The sequence below is a fragment of the Elgaria multicarinata genome, chromosome 4 (assembly GCF_023053635.1).
Source record: "Elgaria multicarinata webbii isolate HBS135686 ecotype San Diego chromosome 4, rElgMul1.1.pri, whole genome shotgun sequence".
Lineage (NCBI taxonomy): Eukaryota > Metazoa > Chordata > Lepidosauria > Squamata > Anguidae > Elgaria > Elgaria multicarinata.
This window is the reverse complement of record NC_086174.1, coordinates 45,927,152-45,943,766: the sequence shown is the minus strand read 5'-3', so window position 1 is coordinate 45,943,766 and position 16,615 is coordinate 45,927,152. Positions and strand designations below refer to the sequence as shown.

Below are 16,615 nucleotides of genomic sequence, written 5' to 3'. Positions count from 1 at the left end.
TGCTCCGGGGATCCCGTGTGTCATTTGGATGCACAAGGATGATCCCGGGACAATCCCAGGATATAGGCCTGGTCTAGCCATGGCCCCAGAGTTAATCCAACAATCACCCATAGTTTGTTGTTGGGTTAATTCTAGGCTGTTTAACCTCTAAACAACCCAGAGTTCTTGATTAATTGAAACAGAAGCGATGAGCGTGTTGAAGGCAGCATGTTCACCTCACTGTTATTCAGGCCCAACAATTCCTGGGCTTAAAAACCTAGGAATTATCACGACATGCAAACTGGGCCATGTCCTCTCCCTTCATTTCATGGAATGGTCCTCAGCCTTCTTCAGCAGATTTACACACAAGCTCAGAGCTATCTTCCACCATCTCTGCTAATCCTCCCCCAGATCATCCTTATTCAGCCCTGCTAAATTTCAAATTATCTTTCCCAGCTCTGTAGATAAACTATTGAGGAGAATAGAAAGCCAGTCGATAGCTTCTTCCTAGAACTGAAGGTGGAGAAACTCCTCACAGCAAGCCTTCAGGCAACGGATTACTCCAGGAAATAAAGCCAGACTGCTCACTTGAGGGAATGGTATTAAAGGCAAAACTGAAGTACTTTGGCCACATAATGAGAAGACAGGATACCCTGGAGAAGAGGCTGATGCTAGCGAAAGTGGAAGGCAAAAGGAAGAGGGGCCGACCAAGGGCAAGATGGATGGATGATATTCTGGAGGTGACAGACTTGACCTTGGGGGAGCTAGGGGTGGCGACAGCCAACAGAAAGCTCTGGCGTGGGCTGGTCCATGAAGTCACGAAGAGTCAGAAACGACTGAACGAATAAACAACAACAAACCGGTTTTCTTCTTCCATCACAAGCAACAATGCAATGTTTTTGACTACAAGGTATCACCTAAGTATATTTTTTAAACATCTGTTTAACTGACAAAGCATCATAAAAATGATCAAATTCTAACTGAAAAATCAACTGTTACATGACTAACACATCCTGTCGTTTAAAAAAAATATAGAGAAGGAGGAAGAGGGAGAAAGACAAGAGGTATGCAATACCTAATTTGTGCAAGACACAGTTAAACGGAAATAATGCAACAAACCAATGCTGCTGTGACACAAAGCTTGTTCCTAACATAAAAAGGCAAAAGTGCTTTAGTGTCACATAGCAACTATGTGTCTGAAAATCTTGAACCCAGAGTTTCCGACAACGAGGGAAGGCGATACACGAAAGTGTTTGGGCAATTGTACTGTGGTAGAGCACATATTTTGGATGCAGAAGTTCCCAGGTTCAGTCCTTAGCATCTCCAGGTAGGGCTGGGAAAACTTCTGCCTAAAACCCTGGAGAACATCCAAGTGAAAATATGGAGTGCAACCAAAATTAAATGCAAGATCTAGTACCAGAATTTTAAAATTCCCTTGATTAGATATATGGTTAACCTATTTTGCATTTAAAACATAGTTTTTATAATCAGACTTCTAGGACTGTCCCTCACTTTAATTTCACAAGTCACAGCCTTGTCTCTCAATACATGAGGAGGTCAGAGGGTGAGAATGCAGCTACCTTAGAAGGAACACCTACAAAGCTTCAGAGCTGCTTCAGCTTCTAGTACTGTGTTAATACACAGTCTTCTTCAAAATGGACAAAGGGCTTATCTACACCAAGCAGATATTCCACTATGAAAGTGGTATAAAAGGCAGGAGCCACACTACTGCTTTATAGTGGTATTGAAGTGCATTGACAACTGTTGGAACCCATTGACACATACCATATACTGCTTTCATACCACTTTCATAGTGTTATATCCTGCTTGATGTAGATGTGTCATGGGCCCCAACAGTTGTCAGTGCACTTCATTACCACTATAAAGCAGTAGTGTAGATCCTGCAGAGCACTTCAATATCACTATAAAGCAGTAGTGTGGCTCCTGCCTTTTATATACCGCTTTCATAGTGGAATAACCTGCTTGGTGTAGATGAGCCCAAAGTCTTAGGCCATAGCTAGACCTAAGGTTTATCCCTGGATCGTCCAGTGGTCAAACCTGTTCATCTAGGTGACACACAGGGGATCCAGTGCTCAGGCAGGGGTGAACCCTGGATGATCCCAGGATAAACCTTAGGTCTAGCTGTGGCCTTAGAGTACTTTAAATATTAACACATTTATTGTGGCCAAAACCTTTGTAGACAAAGTCCAATTCCTCAAGATGCATGAAGTATTATCCTCAGCTGGAAGATGCATGGGTACAAAGAGAGAGGAAAAGTGTAAGCAAAAGGCCATTAAGTGCAAGGGGTAGGAGTAGACATCACATTATGCTGACTTCACATTTTTATGCAAAGCCCAAATGTATACAAGGTAAAACACAATAGCTATCACTGTGATAATGCTATCTTAAAACACTAAAGGTATTAAAATTAACCTAGCTAGCAAGATAGCACTATCACACTGTTTGCAGTTGCTTTGTTCTTATCTTTCTTATATTTGAAAAAAAAATGTCACAGACTTACTACTACCCCTTGCATTTTATGGGCATGTAACTTTAAACTGATAATGCTTCATGCATTTGAGAAAGCATGGGCTAGTCTTCAAAAGCTTTTGTCACAATAAGCTTACTGTCCTAACTCCTACTGAAATCAGTAGGACATGCTTCAAAACAATTACGCATTAGAGTTGTGCTTTTAATCCAAACTCACACCTGAAGACACATTTAAAAAAATGTCTGAGAAATCGCTATTGCAGAGAGCAGCTGTGTTACTCTGATACAGTAAAAGCTAAATGTGCTGTGTGACAAAGACTAAGACCCAATTCACACATCAGAGTGGCAATTCCTAGGTTGTTAAACCATGAATTGCAGGGATGAGCAAGGTGTTTGACCTGCACGATTGACATTTCTGCTTTTAATTAACAACCCAGGAACAATAATCGGGTTAACTTTGGGTTCTTTAACTCATAAACAACTCAGACATCCCAGGTTCACACATCAAGAAATGGGGCATTCCTTGATTACTAATTAAAAGCAGAAAAAGTGTGCAGCTCTCTCACACACACACACCACTTGTCCTGGCAATTCTTGGGCTAAACAACCCAGGATTTGCTACTGTAATGCGCAAACTGTCTAAAAAGTGCACCTGTGCCTCTAGAAAAGTAAAGTGAGAAAGAGTAGTTAAGACTGATGTTGCAAGAAATGTGACTAGCTACCAACTGGAACATTTTATGCACAATCCAATGATTCTTATGTATGCAACATTTTATTAGTAGAAAGCTATGTCTGATTTTTGATTGCAGTACTAATGTGAAATGTAACAAATCACTTGTAAAACTCTTGCTCCTTTGGTCTTGAGCAAGTGAAGGGAATATTTAGCATTAATACTGACCTTTTAAAAAGCAGTTCATAGAACCTGTCAAGTTCAACAACAAATGATGTACACAAACTAAACTCTTATGATGTTTGATCCGAAGTAGAAACCCATGGAAATACAGCATTTAGGGCCAAAGTATTTTGCTTCATTTAAATGATGTGTAAAGATTCATGAGATGTGAACCAAGACATAACTAGAATAGACTTTTGCAGAAGCTTAGAATTAAAGGAAATCCCTTCCAGTATTCAATCTAGCATCTTCCAGTAACTCTTGGCGTTTACATATTTCCATTTTATTTTGTCTATAAAAGCATTTCCAAAGTGTTAAAAGAGAAAAAGGGGAAATTATACACACCATTAGTATGAATAAATCAGTTATCAAACAATTATCCAAACTATTCCATTTGTCTACGTAAGTCTTTGCCCTTTGCTGTACAATCTTGAAAATTCTTTGAACAAATATGCCTTAAGCAAGTAGAAAGCATTACTAGTTGGTACCAATTTGTCTTCCACTGTTGCCACAAGTCACCTTTTCAAACTTTCTCAGGCATAAGCCGCAATTCTATGCCAACTTATTATAGAGTAAGTTTAATTTACCTCATTAAACTCAATGGCTCAGTTCAGGTAACACGTTAGTCAATGCAGTGTCAAAACTCCACTCTACGGTTTAGGTTTTAGGGGGTACTCCCCACGCAACATGTTCTAACTCCACCATTGTGTGACTGTGGGCTACTGTGGAGTTGAGTAAAAGTCAACACGATGTTTGATTGACAGTTCCTTCGCCCTCTCTCCTCCTCTAGTCCTCCCGATGGTATCCCATCCACCACTGCTGTGAAAAAAACAATCCCAGTGGCTCTCCTAGAGCAGCATTCCCTCTTTTCACTTCTCTTGCCAGGGAACTCTGTAGCCAGTGGGAAAAGTCAACTCAACAGAAAACTTCACAGAGCCCACCACAGAACACACAGCACACCAGTTGGGCAGGAACTCTCCTTTGCACAGCATTGATATTCTGTGTGGAGCATTTTCCAACAAAACAAAACAAAACCCTCCACCATTGCATGGAGTTTTCCTGCCACTGGAGTTTTAAAAATACCATTGAGAAACGTCCTGTCTAAACTGAGCCAAAATGAACCATGCAACTGATTTATAAACATTGCCTTATAACAGATTTACACCTGTCATTCTTACAACTATAATACCCAGTAAATGAACAAGAATTAGAATTTTAATCAGCAAATTTGATTCTACGAAATAATTTCTCTTGCACTATAGGTGCTAAACAGCTATTCATTCTGTTAAAGGACCTGGGACAAAGCTGCATGGCTCTTTCCCACACTCATCATGAATGCCAGCAGCCTGATAAGGTTCAAATGTAATGCAAAACTTATTGTTGCTCACAGTCTGCACATTCACCCTCCCCTCTTTTCTTTTGGGTCTGCAAAGAGAACAAAACGTTTTGTTTAAAATTTTAAAGAAACCTCACTTCCTCATGATATCTGAACTTGGGGAACTGTAGTTTGTTTAACTAAAGAGAACAATCCAAGATCAAACTGGTTTCAGAGCCTGATTTGTTTTCTCCAACTAAGTTCCAAATTTATGAAACCATTGTTACCCAAATCCAGTCATCACAGGGAACTATGGTTAGTTTAAAATCTTCTCTTTCTGGGTATAAAAGAGGGAGTCTGCGCATCTGAGCCAAGGCTTGCTGTGGTTTATTCACATGACAGAAACCATGGTTTCCCCTTATGTCCCCATTGGCCCAATCATAATCATCACCCCAGGACTAGGCCAAGGCAAAGGAAAAGATGGTACCCTCCCACATCCCAAGCTAACTGGATTAGCAGTTCATCAAAGGAGATGGGACTGTGTCCTCCACTGCACCCAAGTGCAGAAGAGTGCATAACAGGGCCACAAGGCACACATAGGCACCCTAAGACTTCCATTTACCACCTGAGGTGGCTGCCTTAATCTAACTAACGTTGAGGCCATCTCTGTGAAATCCACATAGCCATCACCATGGCAACAGAGACACCATCTCGATTCTAGAAGAGGATTCATAGGATTGCAACTTGAATACTACTGGAAGTTTTGCTACTGGAGTTAAAAAGAATTGCATGCTAAAGCAGAGAACCATTTAGTTCTATCCCAAGCTTTCTAAATGTCCCTCAGCTGTATGAAATGGCAGTGTAGCCATAATATCAATTGGGGTAGAGGAGAGACAGGATTTTGAATGCTATGCAAGGAGTCAGCAGTAAGCCACACATTTTTCAACTCCCATCCTAGTCCCTCAAAGCTCCTTGCATAGCACAGCAGCATACCAGCAGAAGAGGTAGAGTCAGGTCTCAAGATGATAACGAAGTGACAAGTTCCCCTTGAACAAGTCTTTTACACTAGTCCCCTTGTATGATTTCCTCAGCAAAGTGGAGGAAAGGATCATATTCTTTTTGGTTGCATTGTTCTGCAGACAGGACCCAATGGATTTTAACAATTAGTGTTGTGCACATCCGGTCTCTATGCATGCTTACTATATCCAATGAGACTTATTCCCATGTTAAGTGTGCATAAGATTGCAACCAAAGTATATTTAGTAACTTTCAGCAATTTCAAAATATAAACAGGAGAATGAGAAGCAGGTCTAAAAATGAAGATCAACAAGAAGAAAAAAGTAAAAGCCTGACACAAGGGTTCACTGAAATAGACGGAGGGAAGAAAAATAGATAAGAGCACATGGAGGACAGAGGAGAGTTGTGGAGAAAACAAAATGCAAGTTGTGTTCAAGCTGCCCATGAAAATTAATGAAAAGATTCAAGTATGGGTGTGTCACAAGTTAAGCAGAAGGAAAAAGTGATAGTTATACCAGCAGCAATTCTGAAAAATAACTTTTAAAAGGGATAAGGTCCTAGCCAGTGGAACAGGAAATGCTCAAAACTTTCAGTAATGGGTGAATTTAGGAAGTCTTATATAGAGAAGCGCAGCAAGATAAGCATACAAACCATGCTTTGTATGAATGTGCAATGTATACTTGCAACACCATGTGCACGTCAGTTTAATGAGCACAACATAATGGTGTTGCAAGACTTGGTGACAAGGAAGATGGTGACTCTTCATGAAAAAAGACAAGAGATTATTTAACTCAAATACCTTTTGTAATGTTGTGCAAGGAACAGCAACAGAGTAACCAAACCTAAGATCAGGGATTCTGAAACTGCACTCTATCAGTGGTCCTTGGTGCACTTCAGGTTGTCTCTGAAGCGAATATGAAAATTCAAAAAATTACTAACAAGCAAAAGTTTTTTGAATTTTCAATCCCATTCTAAAGTTAGCTCACATTTCAGATAAATCTTTAAACATGGTCAATTTCTCTCTTCAGCAGAGCAAACAGCTTTTCCCCTCCTTTTTCCTTTTTAAAAACAACTTCAAAGAAACCACCACCTATGTGCATGCTTGGTTTTTCTCTGTATGTAAAAACAACTTCACTGCAGTAGTCAAGTTTTAATTTGGAAGCCTGTCAAGCATCCTCCCATGTAGTGGGTGTAGGACAAGAAGATACAAGTCTAGGAAGAAGAAACAAACAGCATAGTGCTCCAAAATTTAAGAACCACTGGCCAAGGTGACCATCCTTATCATTCACAAAAATAAAAAAGGGGGATAAAAAGAAGTCACAGAACTTCAGAACACACAATAGTGACGGAACCAGATACTATAATATCATCTTATTTATTTATTTAATTATTGCATTTAAATCTTGCCTTTTTTCCTCCAAGAAACCCAAAGCAGCATACATAATAATTCTCCTCCTCCTCTCCATTTTATCCTCACAACAACAACCCTGTGAGACAGGTTGAACTGAGAGTATGTGACTGGCCCAAAGTCACCCAGTGGGTTTCCATGGCCGAGTGGGGACTAGAACCTAGATCTCCCGACTCCCAGTCCAACATTTTAGGCACTACACTGCACTGGCTCTTACTCACCACCTGCACTAAAAGAGAAATTTTCCACATCCAAACTCAGTTATGATTATCTTGGTTCACCAAGGTTATGGAATGTTATGCCAGTGGTCAAAGTATTTGCACTTTGACCTGAATCACTTGATTCAAATCCAACCTCTGCCAGAGGTTTATTGGGTGGGCTTGGGATGAACTTCTCTCTCAAGTGTCAATTTCCCCATCTTAGATTATAAAGAATGGTGCAAACTAGAAGATGCCACGCAAAACAATAATGTAAAACCTGACAGGATAATTGCACTATGACATAACTATTTGTAGGTCCTGCCTAGAAATGGGCAAACACATGATGATCAAACCCCCTGAAATTCTCCAAAGTCCATCTCAAATCTCAGTTCATCTCATTTCTGTTTCAGAACATTGAGCGTCTTATTTTTCTGACCAGGAAAAATGTGCATTTTTTATCAGACGGAGGAATGTGCATTTGCACATGTGTACAAGTACACACTTTCAAATGTGAATGCAAGCTTGGGAAATTGCAAAACAAATCTCAGAATTGCGTTCCTGCTCACATCAGGGTTGGAAAGAGGAACAAAATTCTCATCTCTAGCCCTGCCCTCCTTCCCACCAAAAGTAACTGTTCAATCTGGGAATCTATTCTAAACACCAGAGGAGGAAGAGAAATAATAATTAAAAAATGGAACACTTCAGCCATGCAAACCTTGGTTATATGAGGTAATTGGGTCCTTATTGGGGGGGATACACTACAGTCATAATAGCTTCAAAATGCTGAACCTCAGATAGAATAAGACATATAACAACATTTTATAGACATGCATTTTTTAACCATGGTGTAAGCATTCCAGAATGATGAGATTTTCATTAAAATGTCACATAACTTGTATTTTTCATGGCCTATGCAAATCCCGCCTGGCATGCACCACAGCCCACCATGGCTCAACAAACCATGGTGGGCTATTTTGAGAGTATGAACCAGGTCACTGTTTACAATTCTCCCACCCACCCCCATTCCCATGTATAGAAATACATGGCGCACATACACATACATTTATATAGCAACTCAATGTAAATGATGCTTTACAGAGTACAAAAGGACAGGCCCTTGCCTCGGGGAGTTTACAGTCTAAAGACTGAGATTAGCTCATGTACCTGGCAAAGTGGGCTTTAGTCTACAAAAGCTTACGTCACAATAAATTTTAGTTTTTAAAGATGCCACAAGGCTCTACTCCAGAACTAGTAACATCTCCAGTGCTAAATGCAACACTCTAAAAGTGCAGTGAGGACTCAACCGAAATTGTATCTCACTGAGTCATAGCAAGAATTCTGCAGTTCTTTATTTTATTTTCTGACGCTTAACAAAAGTGTCATGCAAAGTTTCCACATAATAGGGCTTACCAAGCACATAAGAAGAGACAGGCAAACAAAGAAAAGGATCAAGAGCAGCAACTACTCAGCATCATCCTTTGTTTCCGGATTCCCATGCAGCTCAATCAATGGGGCTCCTTGCAAGCTGAGCTCTTTGAGGACTGGAATCTTTCTATTCACATTTAGATGCACCATGGCATCCATATTGAGAATTTCAAAAACAAAAGGAAGTCTAGCTAAGGAAACTAGAAATTGCATTACTCTTGAGCAGCATGAACAGTGAGTTACTTTAAAACAGACCTTCAACTGTGAACTTTTGAGAGAAACACACACAATGAGCACAAGAGACTACCCAGCATAAAAACAGGCTACTTATAAGCCTTTCTCTCATGATGAAGAGTCTTTGATGCCATTCAAATATTGAAAAGAAGCAAACTACATTTTGTTACATGGACACATTGCAAGTTGGTTTCTCTCTCTAGCTGCACTTGATTTCTTTTTATAATCCCAGCTACTCTGTTCACCTGCTCACATTTTTAAAGTTTCACTGGTACATCTGCACAGCATTTGAAAAGACAAAATAGGAAATGAAACACCTGCTGCTGATACAAAACAGTCCAACAATGCGCTGGGCCTGCCCCCTAGAAAAACCACTAGCAAATTACGACCAACTTGGGAGTTTTCAGTGTGGAAAGAGTGACAAACCAATTGAGCCTGAACACTCCTGGGGGGGAAAGTCCAATTCTTAAACACGATACAATTTCAAATTCACTGAGAGGGAAAATAGGAAAAATGAATTAGGATCGTTATTACAAGTCAGCATTGCGCTAAATGTTTCGTTTATAGCATGTTCCCCCCCCCCCCTTCAGAGAACGATTTGTTCTGCAAACGCATACCCCGGGCTTAAGAACTCTCCGGGTGTTCATCTAACTTTGAATTTTGTTCATGCATTGTTAGGTTTGTGCAATTTAGGGAGGGAGGAGGCACAGGACTTGAAACGCGCGGTCAGATCTGAACAATAACCCTGTTTTCATTCAAAGGGTTGGCTCCCACCCCCAGGAGAAACACAATCGCGCCCGTTTAGGTGGAAAGGGGGTGGGCGGGCGAGCTCTTTCCCTCTCTATTTAATATTGCAAGATGAGAGAGAGAGAGAGAGAGAGGTAGATGTGTGTGCGTGCTTCATAATAACCTCAGGTGGCATTTGTTTAGGCTTATACTGTAACTAATGCCCTTTAAAATCCTCCGCTTGGAAGAATCAAACACGACCGCGGGTTCTGCAAGCGAAAGCAACGCATCATTCCAGGTGGACCCGTCCGCCAAGTCTCCCCAGCGCCGCAGCTCCTCCGTGGCCTTCCTTACGGGACAAGCGCAGCCGCGGCCAGCTGCTTCTTTCCAACTCACCTCCAGGATTCTATCCAGCCCTTTCTGGCCCAGGCAGGGAAACTCTTTCAGGAGTTCCGTTTTCTTCTCCTTGTAACCTTCCGAGGCGGCTCGCCAATAAGGCTCCTCCAGAACTTCGAAGATCGCCGCTCCGATGGACAGGTAGAAGATGATTGCGGACGTCAGCAGGGGCCCCCTGTCTACCATGGCGCTGCCCAGTGGGGGACGCTCAGCAACAGCGAAAGGGAGAGGCAGCTGTTGGGCTGCGCGTCGGCGAAGGAAGCGAAGCCCTGAGCTCCCTCTGGAGAGAATGCCAGGGACGCTCACTCGGCTCTCTTTCCTTACCCTGCCTCTGCTTCCCACCCCTTCCTCCTCCCCCCCAACCCCTATTTTTTATTTTCCTCTCACTTTTGCTCTCCTCCCACCGCCGCCGCCTCCTTGCTTTCCCCTCTGTTTCTCGAACTCTCCCCTTCGGGCGGCTGCCTTCTTTCCTCTCGTCTTCCACGGTTTGAATTTGGTGCCCTTCTGCACCCCCGCTCTCCTCGCTGAGCGGCGCATGCGGAGCGTTTTCCGGTTGGCCGGTGGCGGCAGCAACAACAGCAGCAGCAATAGCTCCCTTCTCCCGCCTCAGAGACTGAGGAAACTGGGGAGCCTGTTGTAGCCCCACCGCTCCATGTGGCGAGGTGCCGGCTGCCTTGCGTCCCGCTTAGCGCGCTCTGGTCCCTGCTCGGCAGAAGCCGGCAGCGCATTCAGGAGCCCGCGCTTTCTCTTTCGCCCTTGCTCAGGCCGCGCTCTCCCGCCTACAGCCCCGCTCTCAGGGCTTCTTTCTACTCTGCGGTGGCCCTGGAACGCGCAAGCCTATGAAGGAGCGGAACGCCCGCCCCGCTATGCCAGCCGTGGGACGGTCAGGACTCGCTGCTGCCACTGCCAGGGCGGGGTGAGCTGTGAGCAGCCCAGTTCTGAGGCACTTGCTCTTACCTTGACCTGGGTGGAAACCTGCGTAATGCGTCCTGTGTGTGTGACAACGCTCGCTCACATTCTCCCGCCCACCTGGGGTTGAGGGAAGGCTTAACGCCGCTGAAACTGTTTAAAAACTCACGCCGAGTAGCCATTTTGGCTCTCTCAGGTAAAGTGATCTCTCTGGAGCTGAAGCCCACGACCAGCCACGCTGATAGGGAGAGTGGGCAGGCCTGGCTCCAGGTTATGGGTGGCCCTTGGTAACAAGCCTTTGTGGGGGCTGGCCTCCTCCTTTACTCCGGTGGGCCCAATCCTAGCCACACTACCAAGCGAGATGTGCTCTCTCAAAGCCATCCTTCCCCCATCTTGAGCCCTCCAGATGGTTCAGAGGGCATTCCTGGCAGGCTGGGGCTGATGGGAATCAAAGTCCAAAACATCTGGAGGGCACCAAGTTAGGCTAGGGTGCTCTAAGCAGCCTGGAGGGGACGCACTGAGCCCTGCCCCTCCCCCCCAGAGCACCACCACCACTGTTCAGTCTCACAACCACACCACCGCTGCTTGTGTGAGGAGCAGCCACCTTCCTTGCTGTCCCTCTGGGCATTGCAGCAGTGGAAATTGGGCCTAGCAAGCCCAGTCTTTTATTATTGCCCCACATGGTGAGACAACGTAAGACCAAGAGGAGGCAGTGCTCCCTCCGCGCAATTATTCACACACACTTTTTTCTCAATACCACAGCAGAGAGGATGGGGTGAGTGATAGCAAGAAGTAAGTGCACCTGCTGCTTCTGGATTGCTTGCCTGCCCTGCCCCATGGGAAAGTAGCTGAGTTCGGATGACACATTAATCAACAGTTGTTTCCTATTCTGTTCCTACTACCCACCCACCCCCGCCCCAGTTGATTAGTGTGTCATCCGAACTCAGCCAGTTTGGTCTGTTTGCTTTGAGCTTTCTCTTTGGATGGCTTGGAGGGGAAGATTGGACTTACTGGGCCCCATCCCTGCTGCTGCATAATCGAAAGGGAGGAGAACACGAGAGAGTAGGTGGGATGTAGCTACCCTTACATGAGCAGCCACTCTGCCTACTTAGACACTTGCATTCTCCTTCGCCAGTGCAGTGGTGGGATTGGGCCCAGGGAGACCGATCCCTTTTTGCTGCCCTGCCTAGATTGAGAGAGAGGCTGAGAAATGGGCAGGGGTAGTCCATGAGTCCAATCCTCCATGCTGACCAGAAAGAAGAGGTAGTGGATGCCCCTTGGCAACCGCTGTTTTTTCTTGCTTGCACGCTCTTTGAACAGCCACCCTGAGCTGAATTTTTCCTGTCCCATCTCTCTAAAAGAGATGCCCATTTGCTCTCTCTCTAAAAGAGAGAGAGCAAATGGGCAGAGGCAGAAGCAACCTCTCCCCATCACTCATTCACCAGGACTCTCTTTCAGGGCAGTACAGCTGGCACAGTCTTCACTGCTGCAGGGCAGGGGAACAATTCTAGACCACACCTTGCAACCACCACTTGGCCACTTTCATGGGTGATTAAACAGCAGCTGCCTTCTGAGTCTGGGGGGAGGGAGGAGAATATGGGGAGGAGGTATTGCTCTATCAATGGGGACCCCAATTTTTTCTGGTGGGCTTCAGCAGCTGTTTGATGGGGTGGACTGCTGACCCTGACCCTGGTAGTGATGCATAACAAACTTGCTGCCTTTTACTTTGTAAAAGTAGTTTAAGGGCCTATTAATATTAGAAGTAACATAGAAGCAAGTCTTACTGCAGTGTGCTGAAAGTTCACTTACAGCTATTCTCATTTATATTTACACAGAAGTATTAGACTTATAATGGGAAGAACTGGGTTCAGATCCCTGCATATCCATGAAGTGCAGTGGGTGGCTCTGGACAAGTTGCAGGAATAAAACGAGCAAATCCAGAAGAGCAGAACACAAAACCCCCACTAAATTCATCGGACTTATTCCCAGGTAAGTGTGCCAAGAACTGCAGCCGTATGCTCCCTCAGCACTGCCTTAACTGCACAAGCAAGCACGGGTTCCCAATATTTTCAGGAACATCAAGGGAATTGCAAGAGAGAGCTGAGAGTGAACAAGTTTTAGATGCAGTGCAGCCACTTGGGGCAGCAAATTGCAATACTTATCCCTGAAATGGAGATTAGGGGCAAGGATCAGTGTGAGCACCACAGCAAGAGAGAGTGACTATTGCAAACAAAACAAAAAGAACAACTCCCCTGCTCATTACTTGATGCCTCTTTCCTACAGTACGTTTTCTGCTATTTCTGGCTTAATGCTACAACAACATTAAAACAGTCACATGGAAAGTTTGGATACATGTTGTCTAGACGAGCCCTTACATTTTCCAGCCGTGGGGCCAGACCTGCTAGAAACATCCTGCTCTCCTTTAGGAATTCACAAACCTTATTTGTAAATGTGTACCTGATAAATCTCTATAAGGATTACAGTATGTGTAATCCCACACATTTTGTTTCTTGACGTAAAATCTCTCACACAAACTGCATTCAGCCTCCACCAGAAATAATAACTTATTCCTTATCTGGAGTAATATTTCTTCAATGAGATTTGTCAGTAATGCTGCCGACAGTAAGTATATTCTCTTGAAGCACAGAACACGCTTACCTTAAAAACCTCACTAATTACAATTAGGGTGCAATCTTATGAGGATAGTTGGTAGTCTCCGGTTGAACATAGGGTTGCTTCCTTAAAGTTTTCTTTATATCTCATAATTTTCCACTATGGGCTCAGTCCTGTTGGTATTCCTCCCAACCTTCCACCAACTTTGTAAATATATTATTAAGTGACCCTTATAGAGAGAATAAAATAATATTTTCCCTCATACCCCGCTATGTGAAGTCTCACATATTTAAGCATAATTTACTAGAGGAAAGATATAGAGAAGCTAAGATTGATCATTTTAATCCCCGCTGATTCTTGATCAGTTCCCCTGTTTGGTTTACCTTAGCTGTCTGTTCCCCATTCACCAGTTCGTGTTTCTGAGGTAACTCTGGAGTTCATAGATTAGAAGACAACCCCAAGGCTGGGAAAAGTTTGTCTAGTTTTTTTTGTTTTCATTACAGAAAATTATGTAATACAACCATGGAGATTTAATACACACATAGACACAAAATGATATGCACTTGCACACAGTACTTTTATATGTTGTATAACTTGTATTTTTACTTTCATTCAGTATTAAGTTCCTACTTAGGCTGTTTTACTGTAGATGTTCCATAAGCAAATCAGTTATAGACTAAGATTTAGTGAATTCCTTCATTTCTTTGGTGATTTTGATTTATTATTATGTATGTTGTTCTTTTTGTTGCCTTTATTTTGTCAACTTTATTTCGAAATAAAATAAAATTTCATGAAAGAAAAACAATGTGGAGATACTTTACTATATGAGTTTTAACAAGGTGGTTTTGCTTTCTATTACTGTGTTACAGAACAACCCTATACATGCTTACTCAAAAGTAAGCTGTAGCTCAGTGGCAGAGCACATATTTTGTATGAAAAATGTCCAGGTAGGGCTGGGGAAGTCTTCTGCCTTAAACCCCGGAGAGCCACTGCCAGTCTTGAGCTAAAAGGACAATTGTCTGGCTTTGTATAAGGCAGCTCCCCAAGTTCTTCCTAACAAGGCATGCCAGGAACAGCAGCTACCCATTCCCCTCTCTTGTTGTCTCAAGCCTGACCAGCCTATAATAATGCAACCACCTGTGAATGTGCTATTTCGAGGCAGCTCCAGCATTAAAGGCCATGGCTAGGTTCTATTAAGTGGGATGAAGGATTACAGCTGGACTCCTTTGAGAAAGTAAACATCCCACCTCTGCGTCTTTCAGGATTGAGGGGCCAAGTCAGCACTGGCATTGAATTGGCTGCCTGAGATCTGCCTTGAGTTGCCAGGGAGGTAAAAGGCCAAGAATGGCTGAGTCATCTCCATTTTGTATGTGGGCTGTGTTTGTATGTAACTTGCTGTGGGCTGTTGTGTTTTTGAACCCTGGCTGAAACCTTGTCCTGTAGTGTATAAGATAGGATAGTTTTTTTATTGTTTTGTTTGAGGTATTGCATCAAAAGTTCTCTGTAACTTTCTTGTAACTTTTACTTCCTTCCCTTTCCCCGAATTAATAAATTACTTATCTAGCTCTAGAGCTGTGTGTGCTTCCTTCCAGGTAAATCTGAGTGCTAATTTCAGTGTTTCTTGGACAGGGGACTGGCTGGCTACCATGTAATGTTTGGACTTGGGGATAAAATAGTAGGTGTCAGTTTGAGCCCTTATTTTAGTTGCCCCCAAGTGCATCTGAAGATACAAAAATCCCCTGACTTGAGCCAGACTGGAGGAATCAGGGTGGGGGTGGGGGTGGCAGCAGTGTACTGACTTTTGGTGATGCCTACCTACCTTGCAGGGAGTCTGGGCTAACGCTCATTCTCCCTTCACAGGGTGGATTTCCATGTAAGTGTGCATAGGAATGCAGCCTTAGTTAGAAAATAATAACTGGCATGGGGAAATGATGGATTTCTTCCCTTTCATCTACTCTTTTTGTCTGTATGTTGTCTGTACGCATTGTAAGGGACTGTCACATAAATATTGGCATTGCATTTAGAACATCGTGTACACTTGATAGTGTGCAAGTGTGAGAAAGTCTTGCCAGTGGTTTTCTGTGACACATTTAAAAACCAGCCCTTATCCACAGTTTGTATAAAAGCTAAAGTACAAAGCAGACAGTAAATACTTACAGAAGGATCTCACAAAAATGAAGTGACAAGGAAATAAGTTGGATGACGAATTCAGTATTTATAACTAAAATAACGCAACAACCACAAGAAAATAGTTTTTTCTAGATTTGTAGTGCGTTGGGCTTACGTTTGCTGTTAACTGTTAAAAAGAAATAAGTGGATTCAAGTTAGATGGCTGATCCACTGCCCATAAGACAAATAGTGTGATGCAGCCAAAGGGACATATATGCATTAAAGCAGACTTCCATGCATGGATCCTTAACTGTTTGTTTGTTTGTTTGACTGCCATCAATGTGCATAGAGTAACAGGCACAGCCCTACCAAAATCGGAGATTATAGAGATTCACAGACCCACCAAAATTGGAGCTGCCAGGCTCCACTGGTTCGCCCTCTGGGGGTGTTTTGTGAATGGCCAAGTTAGCCATTTTATGAAGTCCCCATGGCAGCCATTTTGTGAGAGCACCTATGGCACTGTCATAATTCTATATATGCCCACTGACAAAAAAAAAGTTTGGGGACCCTTAGCTTATCAACAGACTGCTTTAGCCTTTGTAAAGTTCTTGTAACCTGTCCAGTTGCTTCTGACAGCTTGTGTGTGTAGACTATCACAATAATATTTAACATTTCCTGGCAAACATCAGGACAGTGAGTTCAAACTACCAAAGGGAGCCACTTTGATATACCTTTGCCAAGAGAATTCTGATCATTTAAATCATTCTGATCATTTCTGATTTCTGATCAATTCTGATCATTTAAATTAAATAGGATGACAGGGTCCAGTAATCAGATCAGTGGCAAGATGTGTTGACCTTCTTTGAGTGTTTGGATCCTTGTGTGTCCAAGCCTCTTTTATT

General features: G+C 43.1%; 1 protein-coding gene across 2 annotated transcripts in view; it reads right to left on the bottom strand.

Moving 5' to 3' along the window:
- Positions 1 to 10,897, bottom strand: part of KCNK5 (potassium two pore domain channel subfamily K member 5) — a 50,584-nt gene extending 39,687 nt beyond the window's left edge. The window contains exon 1 of one of the 2 annotated variants that reach the window (XM_063124185.1): positions 10,470 to 10,897. In XM_063124185.1, coding sequence (XP_062980255.1) covers positions 10,470 to 10,619 — 150 coding nt within the window. In that variant the 5' untranslated portion in view covers positions 10,620 to 10,897. Of the gene's footprint in view, positions 1 to 10,082; positions 10,394 to 10,469 lie in introns of those variants that run through there. The other variant, XM_063124184.1, reaches the window with a different exon arrangement.
- Positions 10,898 to 16,615: the final 5,718 nt, after the last annotated feature.